This window comes from Aplidium turbinatum, chromosome 6, assembly GCF_918807975.1.
Source record: "Aplidium turbinatum chromosome 6, kaAplTurb1.1, whole genome shotgun sequence".
NCBI lineage: Eukaryota > Metazoa > Chordata > Ascidiacea > Aplousobranchia > Polyclinidae > Aplidium > Aplidium turbinatum.
Genome location: NC_137477.1, coordinates 33,541,580 through 33,568,296, shown reverse-complemented (window position 1 = coordinate 33,568,296; position 26,717 = coordinate 33,541,580). Strand labels below are relative to the sequence as shown.

Sequence of the window (26,717 nt, the reverse complement as noted above, 5' to 3'; positions counted from 1 at the left end):
GAACTGCAATCCGGACTTGGCATCAATTGTCCGCAAATACTAGAAGGCGCAACCGCGAAATAAGTTCTAAACACTCGCGATCCAAACATTACGGAAGAACATAAATTTGTGGAAAATACTTTGTACTTTAATATCAATTTTAATACTTCTTTGCATTGACAGTGTAAATTTTCTTATACAAACATGTATAGCCTTGTATACTAGTAAACTTGCATAGTAGTAGTCTAAATGATTATAGGCCTATGCCTACCTATATTTTTCAAATGGGATTAATGGGCTCTGTGTTTAGAAAGCTAATCAATTCTAGGCTTGCTGTAATTTGAGAGACAGCAAGATTTTCTCCTATTTGTAGTCTTCATCTGAACTTGTTCAACTCTATCATAAGCTTTCTTGATGTAAGAAAATAATACAATATATACTTGAAATTTTATTTTAACAGCATCAACACTTCAATGCACATTACTAATAGTTTGAGTAGTTAGCATTTTGTTTCCTGCTGGTACTTAGCGATTGAGCTGAGTGTAATATTACTACAGTGATATTTACAATAATATTATTGGTAATCTTAATATTACCAATAATATTATACTAGATAAAGATCATGGAAGCCCAGGCAGTTATTTGCCTGTGATTCCTCCTTCCCTTTGTGTTTTAATTGTTGTCACATGCTTGTAGTCTACACCTCATGTGATCTGTTTCCTGCCATATTATTTACTTGAATTTGCTGTTCAGTGCGGAGTATCGTTTGCAGTTAAACTTAAATTCATCTTCTAATTCTCACTTTTATGTATATTGCAGATGAAAAGTAGTTCCTGATGAGGTCACAAGGACGTGTCAAAAACGTTTGAAAGTTTATTTTAACTATGCAGTATTTTCTTTGTGTGATGAAAATAAAATATGTTAAAGCCAATGAAGTTACTTTGTTTTGTACAGTATGTCTATATTTTAGTGAATGATATAGAAAAGATTGGCGTATGATAATTTGACGAAGAATTGGTATTTGGCAGATAAAATGTTTATCATTGTTATAATCATCATCTAGTGGAAAGACCTAAAATCATGTTACACCTCTCTTAATATTAATTTCACTGTTATAAAACAATGAAAGCACAACAAAGATTATGGCTGCTTCGGATATAATTGTACGAAATACTGACAACAAAAAAACAAATAAAAGTTTTATTTTTACAGCAAATCAGAATAGAAAGCTAAAATAACTATTAAACGTCTACCCTTAATTCTATAAATAAAACTACTTATGTGCCTGATGTGCTCTTAAGAATATGTAGAACAGTTTTGGGAATAATCAAGCATCGAACTATAGGTTGTTGTCAAATGACTGAGCAGTTCACTTCACAAGACATGTAAGCCAACGTAAGATATAAAATGGACAATTAAAAATGACTATCAAACATCATTTCCCATACAACAACACAGATTCCTTTCCCTTACACTTTGAAGTCAGTTACAAGCCAGGGAAGCGGTTTCATCAAGATATTGGCGAATTTAAAGCAAGCTAGACTACCAAGCTATCACCAACGATCCACAAAAGACAACCTGACAAACGTATGGCCCTGTGCAATGTGCATGTAGTGACGCTACTACAAAAATCAAGTGACAACACAATATTTCCTGGTTACTTGTATGTTTAAACAAGAAATTCGATGAAAGCATTACAAGAGATTCCTTACTGAAGCCGCAACAGAATAAAAAAAGCCAAACAAATGAGATAGAAAAAGTCACAGTCACATGCTTAGCACCAGACTGCTTCATGACCCATACCATTGGACCAAATAACAAATGGTTTTATAAGTACTTCAATTTCAGGTCACACTTACGATGAATAGGAAAATAAGATCCTCAGACCCGAAACGTTTCACTCATCCGGCCATGAAATACAAGCCGTTGTTATTCAATGTTCCGAAGCAGAGAGCAACGCTCAGTCGCTCACTGATGCAAAATGACCCGATTCGTGCCACCAATTTGGAGACGCCGTTTCAGAAATGACCGGTTGGTGTAAACGTTCTCGAAAATTGAGTTTCGGTGCTGCCTATTGTTTATTTAGAGAAATTGCAGGGATCATTCAGGTAGGCGGTTCCCACGTTTAAGTTCGAACAGTGTGACAGTGACGTAAATGTACAAAGTACATTATATCTGTCATCTTGCGAGTAATTCTAACAGGCCACTCATTGTCATTTTGTCACTTTTTGTCATTTTGTCAACTTGTCATATGTCACTGCTAACCTATAATCGAGTTACCTGCAAGATAACAGCAACTGTACGTACATTCAACTCACTGTACGAGAACCGCCTACCAAACGGTCTCTACAATTTCTCTCAAACAAGAGGCAACACCGAAAGCAATTTTCAAAACCGTCAATACCGAAACGGTCAAGCGGCGACTTCGAATAGGTGACACCGAAGTGGCAGACCGGAAGAGGCGCTTGAAAACGTGAATAAATCTGATAAAATCGTATTCCCACCAAGATAATAATCCAATAAATACCGTGTCGGTAGGTTATGCGCAAAATAGCGACGTTGCAACTATGGTTATTATACTATAATTATTATACTATGCCTAAACAACCTAGCAACCTCATTGTGAAATCGCTTTAAAAAAAATCACCTGGCGTTGACATAAAACTGTTAACCAAAATCATGCAAAATTATGGCAACAAGTGCAGAAAGCTTTCAAATGTGCAAGCATTGCCAAGCAATTTACAAAACTATCTGCTTAGTTTAACCGAATGAGACGAGCAAGATTTGTATTCGCAAATCAGAAGCCACCCAACACACCCAGATACTACCTGATCAATCTGTCTTTTGTCGATGACGTCGTACAGCTGGTACTATAACACGTAACAAACGATGACCTCATTACTGTCATAAATCGTAGATAAAAAAATTATCAATAAAATGTTACGCTGTCATTCTTGCTGGTCAGATACAATCAGAAGTAACAGACAAAACTAAACGAAAATCAAAGTATTAACCTTTTGATTTGTTTGAAATTGTTATGAAATGTCAATTCAGTTCAAGAATACATTTCTTAATACTTGTACTCAATTTATATTCAACAATTGCTGTAATGCTCTAAACAGAAATAGGGTACCGTAACTAACTGACTGTAAAAGCAATGATTAACTTCGTCATATAAACTGCTTTGCCCATTCAAGGGCCGAGCGAAGCGCGTACGGTAAGACTCCATTCCCATTTGCGCTCATTTGAGTGAAACAAACCGATACAAGTGCGAGATAGTGCTGCATCCTTGACAAAAGCTTCCAGTAGACTGAGTAGAGTGATAGTCAGCATTAAATAGTCACACTTTGTGGTCTTGACAACTGTACAACTGTAGACTAATGTAAGGCCAAGAACAGTAGTGGCCTTCTTGGCCTTAAAGCAACCCTCAGTGTTTTGGGTTATAAGAGTGACCTGGTTTACAGTCGCCATTTTACGTCAAAATCTAGCCTGCAATTTTTGGTAAGAGTAGATAGTGGACGGATATAGAGCATATTGAAGAGTACTTGTGTGTACATCATCACTTGAGATGGATTAGACATCTTGAATAAAAGGATGAGAACAATTTAACAAACCTAGTTTGGAATAAGGTAATGACAGAAAAAAAAGAGTAGACCAAAGAAAACATGAGAAGACACTGTGAAGGATGATCTGACAAACAGAAACTTAATCCCTGAAGATGGCAACGATAGAGATACATAGAGAAGTCACTGTAGACAACTGGTCGACCCTGATGCTTCGGGATGAAGGCTTCTTTGAAACAAAATGAAGAGATAATTGGTTTGACTCAAGTTCAGATGAGTTACTCAAAAGTTAATGGAGAATTAAGTAACTGAGTGAAAATTAAACAAATGAGTCCCAACTAAAGCCATTTGGATGTGATAAATTGTGTTGATTTTCGGACAATCCAGCTGAAATAATATACAAATATGTCTAATTATCCAACGGTGAGTATCACCTCATAGGCTTGTTCCTCTTCAACGAAGCTTCTCTACATTTCTGCAAGCCCTCTTCCATTATGTAGAGAACCTGTACAAAAAGACATAGTGTGATAAATCGCGATATTGTTTCGTAATGCTAACGTTAACATTGCGTTTTAAGGCAATCATAAAAAAGCGCAAGAAAATTGTTAAAAATTTGTAATTCATAAGACCATCGTTGTTTTCCTGCAACAGCATCATTGAAACTCAGGTTAAGAATCAATGGACAAAAATGAATTGCGTACAAACTACAAATAAGGTGTGCAGGAAAGACTGGAAACTCAATTTCTGCGGAGCAGCAGAAGTTGAAAACAAAACTATGGAACAATAAAAGTTATACAGCCAGTTTCTTTATAGATTTACCATCTTTGTAAATTTGGTTTCTCGACAAATTTATTTCAATTCGAAACACTATTGTAAATAAACATTGACAGCTTTAGATTAGTCACATTATTAAGAATTTCACACTGACGTGCCGATGGCGTCGTGGCTCAACAAACTTACATGTCGAAGTATATTTTCTTCTCCGACTGCTTTAAGGAGTCCTTTTGTATCCATTTGCCCAAGCTTTAGAACGTAGAGTGGGCGACCGTCTGAAACATAATCCACGATGTTGTCGAAGTGGAAACGTTACAGACTGACAGTCTACACTACATTTTAATAAATCTTATATAAAGTAACTTCTGAAATGAAAACCAACAATAGGTTCGCTCGCCCTGACCTTGTTACAACATCATCAACCGGAAAACGTACGTTTGATTTCATTGGATTTTATGTTTTGAACCTACCGATGTCGTTGTGATGCCAAGCACCAAAGTAATGTTTGTCCAGGATGAGCGGTGATGTCCACGTCTCTAGAAGCCTGTCCACCTAAGCACCAATTACATTACCATACAACACTTTCGCACATTTGAACAGTTAAGAAAAACTTTTCTCACATTTTAGTGGACCTCCTGGAAGTGTTTAAAGTTCATGTAAAAATATTGTAAACCAAATCGAGCAAGTTTGGTGCAAATGATGGAATGATTACTTCGACAGTGATAATTGTGACCATGACTACTCGAATCTCAAGACTCAACTAGTACAAATTTTGGATTAACACGTAAATAAGCTCAAATTAAGGCAAACAATTCTTTCTTGATTTCAGTTAAGTTTGTTTAGAATGCTACAACAGAATTTATGAAACGCACAGAACTGGAAATTTTTTTCTTAAACCAATACCAGTATCAAAAATTGGCATGTACACGTTTATTTATTTAATAGGTGACATTTATTTTGTTTGACTGATCTGCCTTAGGTTGCTACCTTTTTGTAGTAGAGCTGAATTAAAAAGTGCATAAGGAACCTCATGAAGTGTATTTCAATAGTATTCAAGAATAGTCAAAAGCACAAATAGTATACTCGGTAAACAATTTATACGAAGTATATCTGTGGATTTGCATCAAACATTCTATCCAGATTACGGTTGGAACATAAAAGAAAAAAGTAGTTTACAAATGAATCATCTTAATCTGCTGATTTGCTTAATCGGTGGATGTTCTACGGTTGGTGAACCCAACTCTCACAGTGAGCTTCACGGTAAGTGAAGAGGGGGAGGAAAAGTTTCTCGTATCATCTTAAAACTTGTTTCTTTATACTGACGGCACAATGATGTTATACCTGATGACGCTTTCTCCATGAAAGCGATTGGCATAGAAACTCGCGCGCTTTCTCCATGTGAAAGTCACGTGATCGAAGGAACCTCAGGATGTGTTCATCTCGGGGAATCTGCAAACGTATTCGCTTGTTCAGATATGTTTGACGTTGAACTCAAACCACAAAAGGAAAGTTAACTAATAAAATGGAAAACGTTTGGTATAGTAAGGAGAATCATGCCACTTGAGCATTCGGCCCAAACTGAAACTCACGCCGTGAGCGCTAATAAGATGAGCTTCAAGTAAGTCTTACCCATCACAAGTTTCATTTTATTTATTTCCATGCTGTCTCATGCTTAGACGCCCTATCACCAGCTACGTGACTCCAGTGCATAGACAATTAATAATTGCGACGACAATCCTAGTCGCTTAAAGTCAGGCAGCTACATGAAAGTATTGTTCTAAGCAAGTCTGAAAACGAGCAACTCAATTACACATTGCATGAACGTCTAACATACGCAAAGCCAACGAGATTCAAACACAAAAGACACAGGAAACGTCTTGTCTGCTTGCATTCTTCCCTCTAAGCAATGAAATCATGAAATCTTAGGGTAAACGTAAAAAACCCGAGTAATAGCAATAGCTATAACATTATTTTAATGTAAGAACACATAAATAAGTACTAACTCTTGGAACAAGCTACAAGTATGAGAAGTTTGTTATTTCGAAATCTGTGCATATGTGTGGGACAACTGGGACGGGTCTGCTACTATTCGGTGAGTCCGATTCGGTGAGTCCGATTCGGTGAGTTCCTAACCTCTAACCCCTAACTCCTAACCCCTAACCTTAAAACGGCAATGATAATTAGGCTACGGTACCCGATAATTTAAAAAAAAAAATAAAAAAATCCCCCATTAAGGGATCGGACTCACCGAATCGGACTCACCAAAACGGGCCATTCCGAACTGGGACATATGCAAAAGCTAACAAAAACCTTTGCTTGCTTTGGTACTAGTGAAAAATGAATTTGAGTGACTTTCCGTTTGTTTTATATACTGTGACTATATTTACTCGGTTTCAATGACTGTTGAATTTGCCATTTGGTGCCTTTTCCGAATACATTGCTTTCAACTCCCGTGTATCGGATTATTCTATCGGTCCAGAATTATCTGCCTTTCCGATTATTTTTTGTTAATTTCAAAAAATTGCCAAATTCCTAACTGCAACAAACCGTCAGATTAACAATAATTCTCATTAACTCATTCCACCATTCATTATACAAAACACTTTGCATTGGAAACGATAGAATGACAAAATAAAGTTTAAAAACCTTCAATTGTTGGATTTCAAAAACATGGAGCATCTATAATAAAGGTTGCCCCAAACAATTGTATCCACAATCAAATGAATAAAAGCATGTCTTACTAGAAACCACTGAACCTGCATTAAGAAACCTAAAATTCTCAGTGGGCTGCATATTTTTTACAGGAAATTGTTAAATAGCTTCAATTCTTCATTTGACGTTTTGGCACACTAGAAGCATATCTGGAAAGTGATATGTAACTGACATGGCATAAACAGGATAAGCAAATACTGTATTTCCTTATTTTGCAATGCCGATCATTGTTAAATTTCGAAAGGCAAGGTACAAGATCACATCAAAATCAGAGTTTTTGGTGTTATTTGCGTTTTTCGTTTTAAATGCATGACGGAAACAAAATGATATGAAATTCGAAATATAGCAGAATGTTTAATAGTAGCAGAATGTTTAATATTATGCTTTCCATGTTTCTTTGCGCTGTTGCCAATTTTCTTGTTTGCTGTTTTGCCAGTGACCACATTTCTGCTCCATATGCTAAAGTTGGCAATATTACTCTGTCCATGATTTTTCGTTTGGAATATTCTTAATTGGATCTTAATTATTCTTAATTAGAGTTAATTGGAATATTCTTACTCTTTAAAGAAGTGCTACAAATGAAAATTTCATTTAAAAATATTCAATGGAAAAAATTGTCTCGAGTCTGGTACATGAGCAATATCAGACGGTACTTGGAAACAGCAGGAAGTGATTGCAAACCACTCCAACCAAACAAGCTATAGCCTGTTTTATCGCAGAGCGGGTAAGCGACGTAGCTACTGATCACCGATCAGCTTTTGTTGCAACTAACATTTTAATCAATGATACTTGTTGACGTTATTACATTCAAGCATGTCCATCTCTCGCTAAGTACTAAACTAATGTAAACATTCTCAATTGGTCGAATAAGATAATTATTATCTTGCAAAAGTCAAGGTGAACTTTCTCATACTGTACTTAAAGTGAAGCCAAGTGAAAATGGGGATACACGACTTTATGATGCAGTCCGAATCGCGCGAACATGAATGACACCATTCCTAAGCCGCAAGGCACGAATGACACCATTCCTAAGCCGCAAGGCACGAATGACACCATTCCTAAGCCGCAAAGCACGAATGACACCATCCTAAGCCGCAAGGCACGAATGACACCATTCCTAAGCCGCAAGGCACAAATGACACCACTCCTAAGCCGCGAGGCACGAATGACACCATCCCTAAGCCGCAAGGCACGAATGACACCATCCCTAAGCCGCAAGGCACGAGTGACGGCACAAGACCTGAAAGGCGCACTACATGAATGACGCGAGACTTAGTTATTTCTTACTAAAATTACAGTATCAATACAAGCCTAGTAGATTGCCTTGAGGTTTTCCCCAACCAAGTTCCACTCAATCACATGGTAAAGGTTATATCCAACTACCTTAGACAACAGCTTACAAATTTTAGAAGCCAAATTAATCAGTTTTGTTCTCAAATATTGGCCAGTAATAATTCTTTTTGTTCATGTGTGACTGATATAGAAATTTTTAATTTTTTTGCCTGCTTTAAGCTTTGCTTTTGTTGTTTATTAGCCTAGTGAGGCTGTGTAATTAAAGCAATACTAGGCGACTGTCAACCCAGGCGAAACCACATACTTGCGCAGGCATGCATACTGCATGCGCCTAATGAAGAGGTACATGCCAAGTATTTCAACTTCGTGACAGGAACTGTAGCCCACTTTCAATAATTAGTTTTTTAAAACCCTTTTGCCGAATTCAGAAAAATCAAGAGTCCCTGGCCAAATTGGGCATATGTCTTAATTTTTGTCTGCTATGATTTTTTCATATTGCGCACGAAGTGAAAATAGCCAGGTTTTAGTACAAATGCATCTATTGGATAATGGAAACAACTTCGAATTTAACAGACCAAAAATTGTCTATGACTAAATTCATCTCAAGTGAAATATCGCTGTTTGACTGTGCGCCCAAACCTAACCCAACACATCCGAACCTAGTTGGTTGTCTTCCGTAAACAAAAGAGTGAAATTGACTTCCTGGGTTGTTCCTGAAGCAGGGAAAAACGAGATCAACTGCAGGAAGCCAGACTTACACATCGAGTTTGCTAGATGTTACTGATTTGTAAGATTTGTTTGCAGATTAAAAAGCAACTAATGAATTAGAGTAACCTTCATCTTTATTTTGTTAAGTGCAAAAAAGTTGTTAAAGTTTTGTTTGTGTAACAAATACAAATTGAATTTGCAACCGTAGCAAATGAAATTACTGCCGTATTGAAAACAAAATAACTTAACCCAATTTCACGTCATTCATGTAACACGGCATTCGAGCCTTGCGTCATTCGTGTATTGCGTCATTCGAGCTGTGCGGCCTAGGGATGGCGTCATTCGTCTTCGCGTCATTCCAGAAAATGCTGCCCAATAATATTTAACAATTGCCAAATGTTTTCATTAACAACGACAGTAAAACGTCGTCGCTGAGTAAATATATAAATTTCGTGAGTAAAAAGTTTGACGACCAAAAATTGCACGAGCAGGAATTAGCCTTTCATGAAACTATGGGTCTACCTTTCCATTGTGGGTGTCCGATAGCCACTTCCTCAACTGGATCAATTTGCTTTCCTCCAGGGGCTGAAGAACACCCAAGTTGTTTTCAATGTATTCCTCGTCCAGTTTGTCTAGAACAACCACGTTAGTTGATGGTAAAAAGTACGTTGTAAGTTACACGATGGCTTGGTTGCATTTAACAAGCGTCCTTTCCATGTCAGTTTATGCACAGCAAGTACTCTCCGATCAGGGCTGTGGAGTCGGGCAAAAATAACGACTCCGACTCTTCGGATTTATAACTGGCCGACTTCAACTTTAATGTTGCCAGATTCTTGACGGTTGTAGATGTTTTTTTTTAATTTTTGGATTATTCAAAAAGGGTAATTACTCAGTGGTTCTACCACATTTATCATATTACCAGCAGTTTAAAATTCAATAATGTCATAGGTAAGCAAATTCGAGTTTGTTTGAAATATTTAGTGTGGTAAGCTGAAGTTGTGATCGAAATTGAAATGGCGACTTACATAAAAACTAACAAGAGCAAACACTTTTATTTTCTGCTAAAGTTTTTAGAGCGCAGTGTGGAGAATAAAATACAATATTTTGAAAGATTGCAAACAAAAATTTTATTAGTCAAAAACTTATTAAATAAACTGATTCTTCTGATTTGGTGTGATATTGTTTACTTTATTTAAAACGTTTTGCAACAACGCGCATCCCAGTGGATCATCAGTTGAATTATAGGAAAATTTGATGAAGTTTAGGAACGGATATGGAATTTTTAAAATTTTTGTTGTTCGTCATTTCACATCATACCAGCCTCAGCCTTTTTTTAACGACTCCGGCTAGGGGCACGCCAAAATCCCTCCCACCCTACAGTCCGGACTCCACTGCACGAATGGACAACAGAGACAGCGAGAAGGACGATGACCCGCTGACCACGACATTCACTCCTGCAACAATGCCTGCCCCCAACGCATAAAATGTTCTTTCAAGCTCATGCCAGAAGTAATAAATTCTTGATCGTATTCAAAATTGGAGGACGAATCAAGTAGTGGATCCATTAGCGCCAACCTCAGACCTTCACTCACCTTCCTTTCCACCAACTATCCTTTCACCAGAAGATGCCAATGGTTCATTGTTGGCAGAAGAGAAAGAAGCATTGCGGCTATGGTCGCTCGACTAAAAAGTAGAAAACTCTGTCAACGAATGCAAATCTAAGTAAGCAGTTGCAACGCGATAATGACGTCTATGATGTCACGCGAAGAACTTGGTGTAGTAATAAAAAAAAAATGGAAAAAATACCATATTGTACAAAGTTTAACCTTTAGTGCGGTTGTGTCACTATCAAACGCCGACGCTGAACCAACAGAGAATCGAGCACTTTTGGATGATGCTTTCACGGAATCAGGGTTCATCTGCTCCCAGGTGGGAATATAAGAAACTCCATCCTCTTGCAGCTTGTTCAGGAAATGCTCAATAATCTCCTTGCCCTGATTGGTGGAATGTGTAAAGATTGAGGGTATGGTTAGCGTTCAAGGAAACGATGACACTTGCATTGAGAAGCAATTGACTTTATCCATAACATTAGCCGAAGTAGCTTTATTTTTTTGATGACTGAATTAATTTCAATAAAACATGATGACTTGGCAAATAACGGGCTATCTTGTTTTACAAGGCACTGTTTGCTAATCGGCCGCAATACGTGCTTTCGATTGGATGTTCAATTGTTCAAGTTACATTTCACGATAATGGGATCAGCAGAAAAATTGTGAGCAAGCTAAAACAGAGCATTCCAAACTGGTGGTCGCGATCCCCCCAAGGGGTCGCGTAACGAACTTCAGGGGTCGCAGAGAGTATACCAGTTTTACACAACGTACAGCATACTAGCCTTGTGTGCAAGACGCTGCGAAAGTTATTAAAGGCATACTAAATGAAATTTTCAAACGGGAATTAAGCATTAAAATGCGTAAACTGAACATTCAAAAATACATTTAAAAAAAATTACCGAATAAAATTTGTTTTCAATGGCACTGGCAAGGCCCAATGTCCAATGTTTCATTTATTTTTATTTTTTCAAAATGATCAAAAAGTGGAAACACTGCTCGAGAATACGTCATTATCGACAACAATAACAAAAGCCACGTTACCACATCTGATCTTTTGAGCAAACTGTCTGATGTTTTGATGTTGAAATCTGATGTTTTGATGTACATACATACATAGCCTACAGTTAAATCGCCCGCAGTAACAACTATTGCGCAATCAGCTGATTGCTAGTCTATAGTGACGTAGACCGTACAGTCGCACGCTTCGCTGCTCACGCCCACTCCCGTATTGAAATCTCTGATAAAAGCACGCGCGGAATGCTGATCAGACAGCAATGGGACAAAATTTTATTGAAAATCGTTTTATGGTAGCATGTTAATTTATCACAAAGAACGTTGAAAATCGCCAAGTCAGGTTTTTCCTTTAGTATCCCTTCAACTTTATTGAATCACGCACTCAATACCAGTATTTTTGCAAGTTTATGTGATGAAATGGAATCGGAGTTAAAAACTCTTTCACTGCATTGTGAAGTGAGGTGGCTTTCAAAAGTCAAAGCTTTGAAATGTCTATTGATGTTGAAAAACAAAGTCATAATTTTTGTACAGAAAAAAATTCAGACTTGATCTATCTTGCTCGCAATGACAACTGGCTTTTGAAATTACGCCAAGTGCCAGTTTTGTTTGAAAAACTGAACAAATTTAATTTTATCCTCCTAAAAGATAACATCAATGTTTTGCATTGAAATCTAAAAGTGATGCGTTTATCAAAAAATCAAACATCTGGAAACAAAAAGTTCAAATGATTTATTTGAAATGTTTTTCATTTATTAGAAAGTTTTTTTGGTAAACAATGATGTAGAATTAAACCTCTGGTTATCGACCATTTGTCAAATGTACTGAAACAGTTTTAGAAGTATTTTCCTCCAGAATAGGACGTTACCAAATTAAATTGGTTTCAAAACCTATTTACAATGCAAAACAAAGTAGGCCTACCAAGCACCCCTCTCTTCAATCACGGGAAGAACTTGTCAATCCATCTTTTGACTCTAGGTTGCGGCTTAACTTTTCTGGAAAAATCTGCACACCTTTGGGCTGAACATTAGCGTGGAATATCCATCATTATCTAGGTCAGCATTAACTGCACTACTGGCGTTTGTATCAACGTATCTGCGCAAGTCAGCGTTTTCAATGGCAATTAAAACAAAATAAGCCTACTGATCCAGTCAAAGCAACATTAAAACCGCAACCATTAATAAACATTGAGCCACGGCTGGAAATGCTTTGAGGAAGAAGCAGTCGCACCTGTCACAGAATAAATGTGTTTGCTTTTTATTGTTTTGTTTCCAGTAGACCACGTACGTGCACAGTGTGAGGCTTCGAGCACCGATAGCTTGCTTTTAGTTTTCGTTCTAGTTAAGCTTTTCAATAAATCTCAGAAATGTATATTTCACACTGTTTATTATTTTAATCGTGGGGGGTCGCGACAATTTTTAGAATATTAAAAGGGGTTGCGAGCGAAAAAGTTTGAAAAGGAGCTAAAACACCTAGGTTCTAAAACTTGAGCATGCTTTCGATAAAGTAAAGTTCCATCCTGCTTTTCTTCACGAAACAGCAAAACAATGAAATAAAATAATGCAACATAATCGAATTTCGTGATCACTCATAATGTGCCTTGGTAACAAAGAACTTCAAAAATCATATACAAAGGATTGAGTTTCGCTTTTAGCAGCATGATCGTTGCTTACTTCACAATGTAGATATTAACGACCCGTTTTAGCCTGATGCTGCGAGTTCGCTGTGGTAATAGCGAATTGCACTAGCTTTTGGAACACAGTTTCCTAGCCATGTCCTATGACGAAACACATCATTCGTCATAGCAGATGACTAGGGAACTGTGTTCCAAAAGCTAGTGCAATTCGCTATTACCACAGCGAACTCGCAGCATCAGGCTAAAACGGGTCGTTAATATCTACATTGTGAAGTAATCATATACAAACCTAAAAATTGCAATGAAAAGCATTGGTAACTAAAACTAGTTATGAAATATTAACTCGTACATATTAATCCTATTAAGAAGATGAGTGTTGAAATACAATATACCAATAAAAACTAAGGTATCACTTATACCTTCTTAATATTGGCAGCGTATTGTTTCATGGCGATTTTTTCAACGTTAGTTTCAAATCCGAAAAATGATTTAATTTCCATAGTGGCAGATTGTTCGAAGCTGGTCCAATTAGGATTGTCGGGGTTAACCTGCAAAATATGCAAGGAACAATGAAATCGGACAAGGTTCTCAGTGATGTTAAGGAAGCATTATTATCCCGGCGTTGATTTCATAGAATAAAATAATAGAGCAAGTGACCAATAATAAAAAAATATTTTTTTATTATTTATTAACATTATTTTTGAAGAAATAAATCAGTCAAAACTCAAAAGTCATGTAAATTTCAATTTGTGTGGAGCTACATGTACTTGAGAGGTTACTGTTATTTTTTTTATGTACTTGTTGATTTATATGCATATCAGTTTGTAACCTTCATGGATATAGAGTCAAGCTAGTCAATATCCATAGCTGGCTGAGCTATGGATATAGAGCAAGGGTCCCATCTTCAAATTGCTCTGAAGGCCAAATGAATACTTGCAAATTAATTCGAGGGCAGCAATACTTTCTTTCATTGCACTTAAACCCAAACTTAACAACCAAAACTGCAATTAAAGAGCACATTGCCTCTTGTGTAACGTGCACTGACAATGTCTCAATCGACCAATTTAAAATCATCTCTCGAGGCAGATCTGAATTTCAGACTATGATCAATTGATCATGGAAGCCTTAAGAATCAAACGTAATAATCTGTCTCTCAACACTAACAGGCAGTTATTCGCGTGTGGCTCATCGTTCCTTTTGTGTGTGTTCTTATTGTTTGTCACATGTTTGTACTTTACACCTCATATGATCTGTTTCCCACCGCATAATTTACCGAAATCATTCCTGTATCACTTGTTCAGTTTGTGCTCTTCAGTCCGAAGTGTCGTTACCGTTATAATATAGTGCAGGGGTGTGAAACGTACGGCCCGCGGGCCAAATGCGGCCCGCTAAGAAAAATTGTACGGCCCACGAATGTGTGCCAATTTTGAATTGTGTACGACCCACGAAACGTGTTTATAATATAGTTTAGTCTGGTACGTGCGAACAATTCATTGTAGAATGGATTATTGTACATTTTGCACCTTTTGTTAATTGTTATCCATTGTTGAAATCTCCCACCGCCACCGCTAATCCGATTGTATTTAATTATTTGGAACGTGAGTAGATCAGAGGCACATAATTGTACAGAGAATATCTCAAACTATGAAACCGCATTCTGGTGGTAATTTTGTAAAGCAGTGTCTTGTAAAGCAGCAGACTGCAGTGAAAAAATCAGTATGCGAATGAAATGTATGGTCACAGAAAAGGCTTCATGAACAAATTACGACTTTGGAAAACCCACATACAGACAGGAAATCTTTTCCACTTTCCAACTTTGAAAGACTATGGAAGGAAAGCATCTTAAAGGGCGGGGAAACCCAAATTAACTTTTGCGAGTTTTTCGTTTCAGCGTGATGTCATTGTGTACAACATGCGTTTTAGAAAAAAAAAAATCCAAATTTTGTTGCCCTCGTCTCGCTAAGGCCGCTTTTGTTTGATCCCCGTTCACGAGGCCTCGCGCGCGAGACGAAATTGCTGTTTTCTACTCAAACGTCTACAAAAACATTCTGCAAACGGCGTCAGATGCAATCGTTATTCGTTTCCCTTCTTCATCATACCGAATGGCAGACTTGCTACGAGAGCTGCTAGAGAATCCGACAATGAAAGCAGCCGATGTTACGAAAGTAAGCAAATTTTATGATGGTGACTGGGAAAGCAAGGATTTTCTGCGTGAACGCAAACAGTGGTTCGCTTGTTGCAAACGTGACGGTGATGTTGTGACAGTGAATACGCTACGTCAGAAATTCATTGCACAGCCGTCAATGGTCGATATAATGACAAATGTATATGCAGCTTTGGTAACTTACATTGTTATGCCGACTTCTTCCTGTGAAGCCGAACGTTCCTTTTCGTTATTACGACGCTTGAAGACCTACCTTCGCAGAACTCAAACGCAACAACGACTGAACAATTTGGCCGTTATAGGTAGTCATCGCGAATTGGCGGAGAAATTAAACATGGAAGAACTTGTCACAGAGTTTGTTTCCAAGGGTCTGCTACTATTCGGTGAGTCCGATTCGGTGAGTCTGATTCGGTGAGTTCCTAACCTCTAACCCCTATCTCCAACTCCTTAACCCTAAAACGGCAATGATAATTAGGCTACGGTACCCGATAATTAAAAAAAAAATTAAAAAAATCACTAAATAGGGATCGGACTCACCAAATTGGACTCACCGAATCGGACTCACCGAAACGGGCCATTCCGTGTTTCCAAGACAACAACCCGCGGAAACAAATTTGGATGTGATTAATTTATAGCAAGCCGCATTATACGCAGGGTTGGTTGGGTAAAACCTCTGGGAGGTTTTTCCCAGTTTCCACCGGGTAAAACTGGGGGAAACCGGGGAAAACTGGGGAAACCCTCAAAACTTCTAAATGTGTTGTTTGTGCAGTTTCTTATGCAATATAATGACTAGCCAGCTGTTTAGCTGTTATCTCATGACATTTTCCATCTGAATTGCATCAATACTTAGATAAAATAGATAAAGCTCCGGATCATCACAGAGTGATATTTCAGGCTTTTCTTTTGACACTTTCTCAATGCGTACTGACACACTGTCTGCTGGCAGTACCAAACTACCAATCATCATCATTTTCAGCCTGTGAGAGCCCACTGCAGAGCGTAAGCCTTCCCCTTTTCATGCCAATTTACATGATTATCTAGTTGGTACCAATTGGTTGTATTGCATTGTTTGTCAATGTCGTCCCTCCATCTCACTTTTGGTTTTTCTTTCTTTCTTTTGGTTTCACGTGGTGTCCATGTTGTTAATTTTTTAGTCCATCTATTGTCCTGACATCTTGCTATATGACCTATATAGCAAAAACTACCAATAGTAATTTCTTATTGAATTCAGATGGTCTACCTCCAGCTCAAAGACCACGCCAGTCAGTGTTGTGCTGTTGTGACTAATTGCTTCAGTTTAAATTGCAGCTTGCAAACCAACTGATATCTTCCAGCACTTTGCCGAAAAGCAGTAGAGGTCGTCCACATAGCCTTCCCAGTCCGAGTCCCTCAGTGGTAAGCACTTTCCTAAAACGCTTCCTCCCACAAAAAAAAAAGCCTCACAAACGATACTCTCATGGAAGGAGAGAAGGGAGAAGAAAAATAAAGGAAATGTTGATCAGTTTCAAAAATATATGACTTTGTCTGCAGATGAGCAAGAAACTGCACGCAACTTTGTTTTTGAAAAATATGACAATTTCATTCTTGTACTGGCAGGATATGAAACTAAGGATAGGCCTACATCTATTTTTCCAAACATCTCTTTTACCAAATCAATGAAAAAATTGTCACCACTTAAATATTGGCAATACATAAGAAAAGTTGCAAACAATGAGCCAGTAAAGAAGTTTTGTTCATTGAGGATTGCAATATCATCAATCATCATGCCCACCAATCACCATCGAGTGCTGGAATAGAACGCTTGTTCAGTAGCATGGCTTTAATCCACATACTGCAAAGAAATAGACTGGGCAATGAGAGGATTGCTAAATTAGTGTCATGTTTAATGTTTATAGACACTGTGGATGGAAAGAATCTGAAACACAAGATGAAGACGACCTGTTCAATGTAGACAATGAAGACTGCTGACATGTTATCAATGACTGAGAATATACCGGCTCTTAATCTTTTTTTTTCTTTGGCTTTTGTTGTTTAATGTTTACAATTTTGTTCGCTGACTGCATGTTAGGCACAGGGGAGCATCTGGTTTGATAACATACTGGTATGTTCATCTATGTAAACTATTGATTGGACTTATCTATTATTAGATATTAGTAAATCACAGTATTTTTTTTTTTTGTAGGATGAGCACAGGAAATCTTATAGGTTCATTCAAAATATGATGGTAATACACATTAACTATGAGGAGTAATCATTATTTCATTCACATTTGCAAGTTTTAACAACTTAAATTTTTCCCAGTTTCCCCCAAAAGGTTTTTGCCAGTTTCCCCCAGGGTTTTACCCGGGTAAAACTAAAGTGGGGGAAACCTCTTTGGCCAACCCTGATTATACGGCAGACGTGAACAAATTAAAGTCGAATATATTTCAATATTCAAAATAAGATCACTTTCGCCTCGCACGTAATACTTGTTTTCATTTCTATCTGATCGTTTGACAAATTGACATACCGCTGAAATCTATTCGATTACACATACGACAAAATTATGTTCTTTTATGTTGATTCGACGTTTCATGACGTAGGCTAAAAATGGTTGAATTTACTATTAGATTGAGTTATTTGTTTTAACATTTTCCATCGGTCAGATTTTCAATTGATTAGCCTATATTGACAATTTTCATAAGATAACTTAGAGCACCCCTAATTTCGTCAATTTAAAAAAAAAAATTAAGCTAATGTACACAATGACATCACGCTTAAACAAAATCTCGCAAAAAGTTAATTTGGGTTTCCTGCCCAGCCGCCCTTTAAGACAACTGAATTTGCAAACCAACTTTAAAAATTATTGTATGAATTTTTGGCTCGTTTCAAGGACTTCAAATCTCATGAACATTTGTTTGATATATTCTCTTCGGCATTCAACACAGACATTGACAAAGCACCAGCTGATATCCAACTTGTAGCCTATTGAGTATTGATTGATGTTCAAGAGAAAACGGATTTGAAAGCAAAGTATTTAGAAATGAATCTTGGCGATTTTTACCGAAACCAAAATGACTTCCCACATTTGAAAAAAACCATGGCTTCAAAAATGGCTCTTTTTAGCTCAACGTATTTGTGCAAACAATTTTTTTTCTAAAATGGGCGTCATAAAATCTCCCTATTGATCGGTTCTGACAGATGAACACTTGGAAAATGGACTTCGAATTGCGAGCACTTCCATTAAAGTAAATTGGGAAAAATTCGTCAAGAAGAAGAGGCCAGCTGCAAACTTCTCACTGAACTTGTTTAAAGTCGGTGTGACAATAAATTTGAATAGCAGTTTTCTTCAGAAATTTATGCGTATTAACTTATTATTTTTGCAAGGAGATAACCCCTAATAATGCCATAAGAATAACATGAATAACAAAAAAATTACTTATTTGTGCCTGCAATTAGGCTACTAGAAAGCATATTATGTTGAATCAACGTGCGGCACGCGGTTTCACCCCAATATGTATATATGGCCCTCCTGTAATAAAGGTTGCACACCCCTGATATAGTGCATAGTCAGATTTAACTTATAATTTTTATTTTATGCATATTTTAGATTTAAGTAATTCCTAATGAGGACAAAGGTGCATTGTCGAAAATGTTTCAGTTAATTTTTTTATTATATTATACATATCTCTTTAGACAAATAAAACCTAACAACCAGACGGCATTTAACATAATAACATGAAAATAAACTAAAAATTACAAACGCTTTTGGACATACGCAATTACTCATGTTAGCCTTTTTCAAGTAACCAACTGACTGATGTTCTTCATCAATTTAAATTACAGATCTGATCTGCATACACAAAATCGAAAAGCATGCAATGCATTTCACGTGAGAGTGGCATTTGTTAGGCCAGGAAGCGTGACCTAAGATCCGTGAGAGTAGATATTAGGATTTGAATTTGCACAGTTGTAAAGCATTTGCAAATTGCGATTCCTATAGGTTTCAGCCAAATGTTCTAATTTCTGAATTTGTTAGTTAAAAACATGTTATTGTTATAATGTTATATGATTAGCAAGTCACATTTTGTCCACATTGGTAGGTGCTTCTGTGTTTGCACAATTGCACCTACAGGTTGTGTGCCAAAAATTACTGACTTTATAGATTACTAGAAAAACTCCACCCTGATGTGTTTCAAACGAGTACAAAATGGATTCTATAAACAAAGCGTCAGTACAATAATATTGAATTTAATTCATCTTATTTAAAACTCCAACTTCTACATCACATCACAAATTTCACTTTTGTTGGTTTTGTTCCCATTTTCTATTCTATTAACACCATTACTGTTGCATTCCGAAAAAGAAAAATACATTTAAATGTTGATACTCACAGAGTACTGGCAGTATTCGTTGACGACGACTCTGCTAGAGAAGCTCTCATTGTAAGCAGAAATGTTCAAAGTGCGTTCCCGGCGGTTGAGCGCGTTCTTTTGCACAAAGTAAACGTAATCGAAACCAACCATCTGAAAATCAAAACAAAAACATAAACTTTGCTGTGTGGTGGCCAGTTCTGAATACAGTAAAACAAAGAGTGTGAACCAAGTCCAGAGTGTCGTTACCGTTGTAGTGCAAAGTCAAATTTATCATACGATTTTTCATTTTATGTATATTGCAGATTTAATTCCTGATGAGGACACACGTACGTGTCGAAAGCGTTTGAATTTATTTTAATTATGTTATAATTTTTGTGTGTAAAAAAAAGTATGTTAAACCCGCTAAGGTTACTCTGATTTATTTCTCTATGGTTAAACTGTTAATTGTGTTCAAATAATAAATAAACCATTATAGGAGTCTTTCAAAATTGTTGTTCTTCTTCTTCGTTTGAACCTTCTTTGCCACTCCAGGGTCGAGGGCCTCTGCCTTTTACCACCCTTGGGCAGTGGCGGCGACGCGGTCTAGATGTTTGGGCAGTCACCTTCACACAGTCCCCTCTGTAAGTAGCATTATAAAAAATGCGAAACAAAGACTGTCAAAACCGAATCTCGACCCGGAACGCTCAGCACAGGACCACACGAGAACCGCTCTTTTCTAAGCGCGGCAGTTCCACTGTCGACAAGTACCATCATCCCACCATCCTACAGCTGAACGCTGAGGGCATCACATCCCAAAAATTGTTCATTAACTGTTTGTCAGAGTTCGACAACAAGATTCACGAGGCATTGATCATCAAACCTTGCAACCCATTGCTTAACAGGCAAGTATTTGTTGGTGAAAGCTCCTATCTTTTAATCGTTTCTGATTGAATTGTCACGTGTGATTCTCATAGTTTTGCTTTGTTTGTGCCGCTATCTCGTGTTGTGCTTCTATCCATCTTGCATAATCTGTTTCGGTACTTCTTCTCTGAACAATTAATTTTACCTCTCAAGTACCCGATGTGCTGAGTAATTTTTCAGTCATCATTTTGTGTGAGCAAGTTAAGCAGTTTTTCGATGTTTAGATTTGACCACATTTTTACTGTGATACTGTATGATTCTTAAATATTTTTTTTAAAAGTATTTTTTTATAGGCTTTAAAACTGTATGACTAACTGAAAATGTTCGCTTTCTGTTTTTTGTTTTTATATATTACAAAATGTTAAATGTATCGTGATGTTGTTGCTCAGTCATGTTTGTTTATGGTTTAAAAAAGTAACCTCTCTACCCAAATTGTATGAATAGTGATACATAGCATAATAAATAAATGATATTATACATAGCACTGTGTGGCTATTAATCTTTTCAGAAATTTGCTGTAATATAATGGAATGTTTCACTTGAAACTAAATTTAGCAAACTATTTGCAACAATTTCTTCACTTTATTGTAATGCAGCAACAATACAAAATTATTCATTAAATCAATAGTTCTCAAACCATGTGCTGCAGTCAATAATTTGGGCCACAAAAGGATTGAATTTAAGCTGAAAAGCCTTTGATTGAAATGGAACTAAAAGCAAGATGAGATTACAAAAAGGTGAAAAAAGTCTTCTCAGCACAAAATACAGAAAGTGAATTTTTAACCACAAAACCATCTCAAGCTTGCCCAATGCCCATGTCACAGCGCATTCGTAACAATTGGTTTACAGTAAGCTGAACAAGGCAAATGTGTCACCCGTTTCAGCAATCGTGGGGCGTCGACGTTGAGCTTGCATCTTCGTTCGATGACATGTGTGGACTTGTCCTCAGCTTCATGTTCACTCATGATGTCACATCCCACAAAGACTGGAATCATATCACAAGTGGGAAAACGCTTTTCATAAGCCTGCAGAAGTCAAATGTGGAGGTGAGTAATCATGCAAGCTGCAACTTCTTTAAAGTAACTTAATTTAAGCTAACTAACTAAACACGAAATATGTAGCGTTTCAAAAACCAGTACTGAAAGAAAAACAACAACTTGAAAAACAAAGAAGCGTCCACTACCAATCCATAAAAGTGGAATGCTACCCATTACCGCCACCTGGGCTTTTTTAAATAGATTCAATGCCTGCAGACATTCATTGAATCTATAGGCTACAAAAAGGTGCAGAACTACAGATGGTCAGTTGGTCACCACTCACCAGTGAATGTTTAACTAGAGTGAAAATACATTATTAACAGAATTACTTCCGAGGTTAGTGTATATTCTACTTCCAAGTGTTGTCATACTTACTGCCATAACCATTTCAAATGAATGCTTGTAAACACGAACAGGTGATTGGTACTTTTGAACCATTTTAAAGTTAGAACCTTTGCTCCAGCAAGAAAAATCACCAAGCTATAGCAACCACCAGCTTCAATAACTTAAAGAAATAAACTTATTAAATCAGAACTTTACAAACCATCCTGCATACATGAATTATTCAAAATAAAATTCCAGCAGTCCATTTACTGAAATAAAATCAAGCAAACCACTTTGTGAAGGATATAAATGTCCCACTCTAAAGCTCATATCTTAACAAATATCTTAACTTAATGGACAAAACATCACAGCGACTAATTGGGCGGACCACAAATGAAACTCTCAATGGAAGTCAACCACCAGACTCCATTCATTCACCTTCGATATCATAGACCACATCATCAATGACTGCACCCTCTTCAAGCCACCTAATGAAGTGGAAGGGCCGGCGCTGCCTCATTGAGAGCTGACAGCCGTAGCTATTAGCTAATGTGTGTAACACTAACAAGCCTTAAGCATGCCAAGTCAAAAAAATCATCGGTCTGGATCGGTCATAATTATTTGTCTGCCGAGAAACACAGGAACTAGTGATACAAATCGTCATTGCATAACATGAACAATTGTTCCGAGAATATAATTTTCTGCGCATTCTAACGCACATCTAGAAAATGTGAATACTGTATTCCTTAGCTTCCATTCAAGCAGGAAAAGCTCACAGTCGAGAGCCTGTATGTTCGACTCCAGCCACCCGCACTTGCTGTTGTTTCTCTGGGCAAGAAACTTTACGATAATTGCTTCTACCCAGTGATCGATTTCGAGTAATGGGTAGTACCAAATTTCAGTCATAAGTAGAGTGACAACCGGAAACAGACATTGTCGTCGGCTGCAGCGTGGGTCCGGTGTACGTCGGAAGACGTACACCGATGCATAACGCTCAAGTCCGCTTTCCCGCAATGCAAGATGAAGATATGAAAAAAAAAAAAAAAACAAGGAAAACTTTTGATTTTTACGTTGCTTCAACAATTGATGTCATTGAATCAGCGTAACGAAGGTGAATTCTTCGCTAAGAATCAATGGGAGTCGTGGTAGCCTATGTCTACACGAATCAGCGCAACTTAGTTCAAGTTTTACGTTACAATGTCTGGCTTTGATCTCCGAGTAATATTGATAAGGCAAGGTTGGTTACAAAATTAGATCATACAAGTAGGCTATTTCAGCAAGATGCTGTAAAATCTGTTAAGTTTTGGTATTACAGTAAAAGAAAAGGCCTAGGGAAAATTTACTTTTGCTCACATCACACGCAAAAATAAACTTAAAGAAAAAAGCCTGTGAAACTTTGCACCGCAAAAAATAGTAGCGTTAGTGTAGAAGTTATTCGACTCGTGCCCAGAGCATTGTGACGCAAGAAGCCACACGACCTCGTTTGGTGAAAGTTAATCAGTTATGCGACGTATTAAGCAGCTACACGGCGCTTTGACTCTTCAAGCGCACGTTGTTGGTCTGATGAAAGCTTTTGAGAGTGACTTTGCTGAAATCATAAAAAGCTTTCTAAACCGTAGCTATTAGTTCTCAAATGGCAAAGAATTATCAAGGTAAAGTGATTAAGCATTACGATCGACGCTAAAACTGGTGTGTCCGCCGTGAGACTTAATCTGTCTGCCGAGATAGCTGCTCAGACCGGACACGTTCATCCACCGTCAACAAAAACGAATTTCGAGGCCTGGTATCTACACAAAGAAATCTACTAAAAAGTAAGGATTATCAACGAGGGAGACATTAACAAAGGTATTATGTATAGTATGATGAATTAATATTAACAATCATGACGATTTATTTAAATGTGGCATAGATGCTGACTTTAACAAACTAGGCTACAAACCTTTATTATTTAACATTGTGCTTCACTGTCAGATTACTCTACATACAACAGGGGTAGCAGACTTTTTATCAATTATGATCAACTAGAAAAATTCTTAAGCAATCGAGCGGTCGGTGATGAAGCCACCAAGCAACACTTTTCCTGTGACACTTTTACTGTGAATGGATTTACATTTATCATCATCAGCCGTCATTAGCAACTCAAGCTCGTGTCCGAGCACTGATTTTGTGTTCAAGCTGTTGCATGTTGATGGCTTTGGATGATGATGTCAGATAAGACTTTTAGAGGTCCAGTCTGTTGTGGAACAGACATGGGCAAAAGCCAGGCAAAAGCCATACTCCAAATGGAAAGTTGGGGACGTGCTTTTTTTAAATTTTTTCCTAGTTGTAAGAATCGCTTTTTAGGAATCTTGATAAAGCTGTGCTTTTTCTTCCACAAGTAAGCAAAGTCTTTTTACTAAACCTGCAGTCTCATCAAACATTTCTCTTACGTTCACTCTAATGAATTCACTTCACTCTAATTTGAGGTCAACAACGACCCAAACCAGGCTAAACTACGTGTGTGTGCTTAATACATGGGCTCCGTTAGTGGGGGGGGCACGGGGGTGATTACCCCCCCAGCAATCGGAGTGGGGGGTAACTAATGCAAAATTACCCCCCCCCACTAACGTAGTGATAAAAAATTTATGGTTTGCGAAAATGAGAGAATTGAAAGTAGTTACTTTTAGCGCCAAAAAACTCGAGAGCGCGATGTTTTAACTATTTCCCGGTTAGTTTTCTTTTTTCAATTTTCTCTTCCGCCTTAGTTGTGTGATGTTCTAGTCGTTACCGTCATCTATGGCCAATGCATCCTGTCAAAAATATAGGCTGCGCATCACAATGCGCTATGTGTGACGTCATAGTTTCTCACTGCTACAAACTGTTTAATTTCGCTTTTACCACTCACAAACGAAACCCACTACAGTTGCATTGTTTTAATGTCTTTATATTTTCGGTTGTTGTAAAAGTTAATGCATTTTAGCTTTTATTTTATTTTTTTCTGAATTGAATGTAAGCCTAGACCCTAGATTAGTGGTTTTCAACCTCTTTGGTGGAACGGAACCCAATGAAACATTCCAACAGCTCAAGGAACCCCTGTTCAATAATTTAATTGCCTTGTGCAAAAAACATCGTTTGATTACAAAAATTAAATTAAAATGCTCATGTTCAGATTTATTTATGTACAATAAAAATACAAACTGTAAAAAATTACATTTATTTTCTCATAAAAAAAATTCAATGAGAAAGTTGAGCCATATAATAATAAAATAGACTCTCGGATTTGAATGTAAACTTGCGGAACCCCCAGACTTACTGGCGGAACCCTGGTTGAAAACCACTGCCCTAGATGCTGAAACTTTTTCTTTCACTGCGAATGTTATGGCACAGGTTATCGTGTTGTAGGCTATTCATGCAATTGTAAGTTAAGTTATAGAAAACTTTGGCCTTAACGCTTTTGATCTTTTAAATCTAACCATGTAGCGTCTGAAGTGCAAAATGTGGAGGACTTGAGCCAAAGAAGAATACAGAGAGGAATTTTTGCGTACGACCCCTCTTCCAGTCAAAATTATCTAAAAACCTCAAAAAATGTGGCAAATGTTAAAGAGCTTTTGCTCACGGTTTTAGATTCGTTAAAATAATTTTTCGATTTTAAATCGTACTAAAAGGCAAAAATTTTGCGCTTTTGGCGCAAAACATGCTGCCTTAGACGCTCTATAAGAAACTGAAGCTTTCAATAATGCAAAGGAGGGTCTGGGTGGTGACCTCCTAGAAGTACATGTGATGCGATAATCCAATAAGCCCCTTGTAGATGTCAAAACATCGTTTCCGCCCCTGCTTAAATTACCCCCCCACTCTCAGGAAGTGTCCGGAGCCCCTGGCTTAATGTATACAAAAAAAAGTGTATATACTGTCTCGACAGAGAAAAGGTGATCACAGAATTTATTGCAAAAACATCAGTTCGAAAAAATACGTTTTGTAGTTGAATTGTTGTACCGCAGCTTAAAATGTTAGTTTGTTTCACTGTTTTCAGTTTTTTTTTTTGATTGTCATTTAATGTTTATGAGTGTAATACCAAGTGTTAGATTTTCAACAGGTCCTTGGAAGGCCTGCCTTTCGTTTTATTGCATTACTCCCGTTAATTTGTGTATTTGCCACCTAGTGTCGTTTCCCCTTCACTGTTATGTTATCACTGACTTGCAAATGACAAATGACTTGCACATTCACCACGATATTGTCATGAAACCTTCTAGACATTTCGTTTAGCTGCTAGTTTGCCAGCTAGCCGAACTTGTTAGCTACTGTAGTTTGTGACTGAAAATTGATTGAGTGATGTTTATGCTTTGTCAGCTGCTTCTCTGTTGAATATTTCTAGTTGAATTGAATAAGGACTTAAGTTTGACAATTGCTATGGTAACATCTATTTACGTTACGTGTAGGCTGTCTGTTTCTATATTTGCAGCTTGCCATCTCTCAAAGTTCAACTTACTGAGTCAATCACAATAGAATCCTTCGCGTGCAAGTGCATCATTTGGCATTTCTGATCTGGTCATACTACCGGTACGTTTATTATTTCTGAATTGTATGATCGATTGATTTGTGTCATGAATTGTGGATTCATGTTTACTACTGAATTATCGACTAATAATTTGTCAGCCTCTTGGCAATAAATATT

The 26,717-nt window shown here is 37.3% G+C and overlaps 1 protein-coding gene across 2 annotated transcripts in view; it reads right to left on the bottom strand.

The window, feature by feature from the left end:
• The window catches only part of LOC145771586 (SEC14-like protein 1), a 28,877-nt gene extending 6,592 nt beyond the window's left edge, over positions 1–22,285 (bottom strand). Inside the window, exons 1-12 of one of the 2 annotated variants that reach the window (XM_082583290.1) lie at positions 22,118–22,285; positions 21,581–21,730; positions 19,824–19,955; positions 13,706–13,834; positions 10,856–11,023; positions 10,622–10,712; positions 9,552–9,661; positions 5,658–5,765; positions 4,787–4,868; positions 4,503–4,591; positions 3,977–4,047; positions 2,808–2,849 (exon numbers count right to left, since the gene is read on the bottom strand). In XM_082583290.1, the coding sequence (XP_082439416.1) occupies positions 2,808–2,849; positions 3,977–4,047; positions 4,503–4,591; positions 4,787–4,868; positions 5,658–5,765; positions 9,552–9,661; positions 10,622–10,712; positions 10,856–11,023; positions 13,706–13,834; positions 19,824–19,955; positions 21,581–21,730; positions 22,118–22,180 (1,235 nt within the window). In that variant the 5' untranslated portion in view covers positions 22,181–22,285. The remainder of the gene's footprint in view (positions 1–2,807; positions 2,850–3,976; positions 4,048–4,502; positions 4,592–4,786; positions 4,869–5,657; positions 5,766–9,551; positions 9,662–10,621; positions 10,713–10,855; positions 11,024–13,705; positions 13,835–19,823; positions 19,956–21,580; positions 21,731–22,117) is intronic. The other variant, XM_082583292.1, reaches the window with a different exon arrangement.
• Between the last annotated feature and the right edge of the window lie 4,432 nt (positions 22,286–26,717).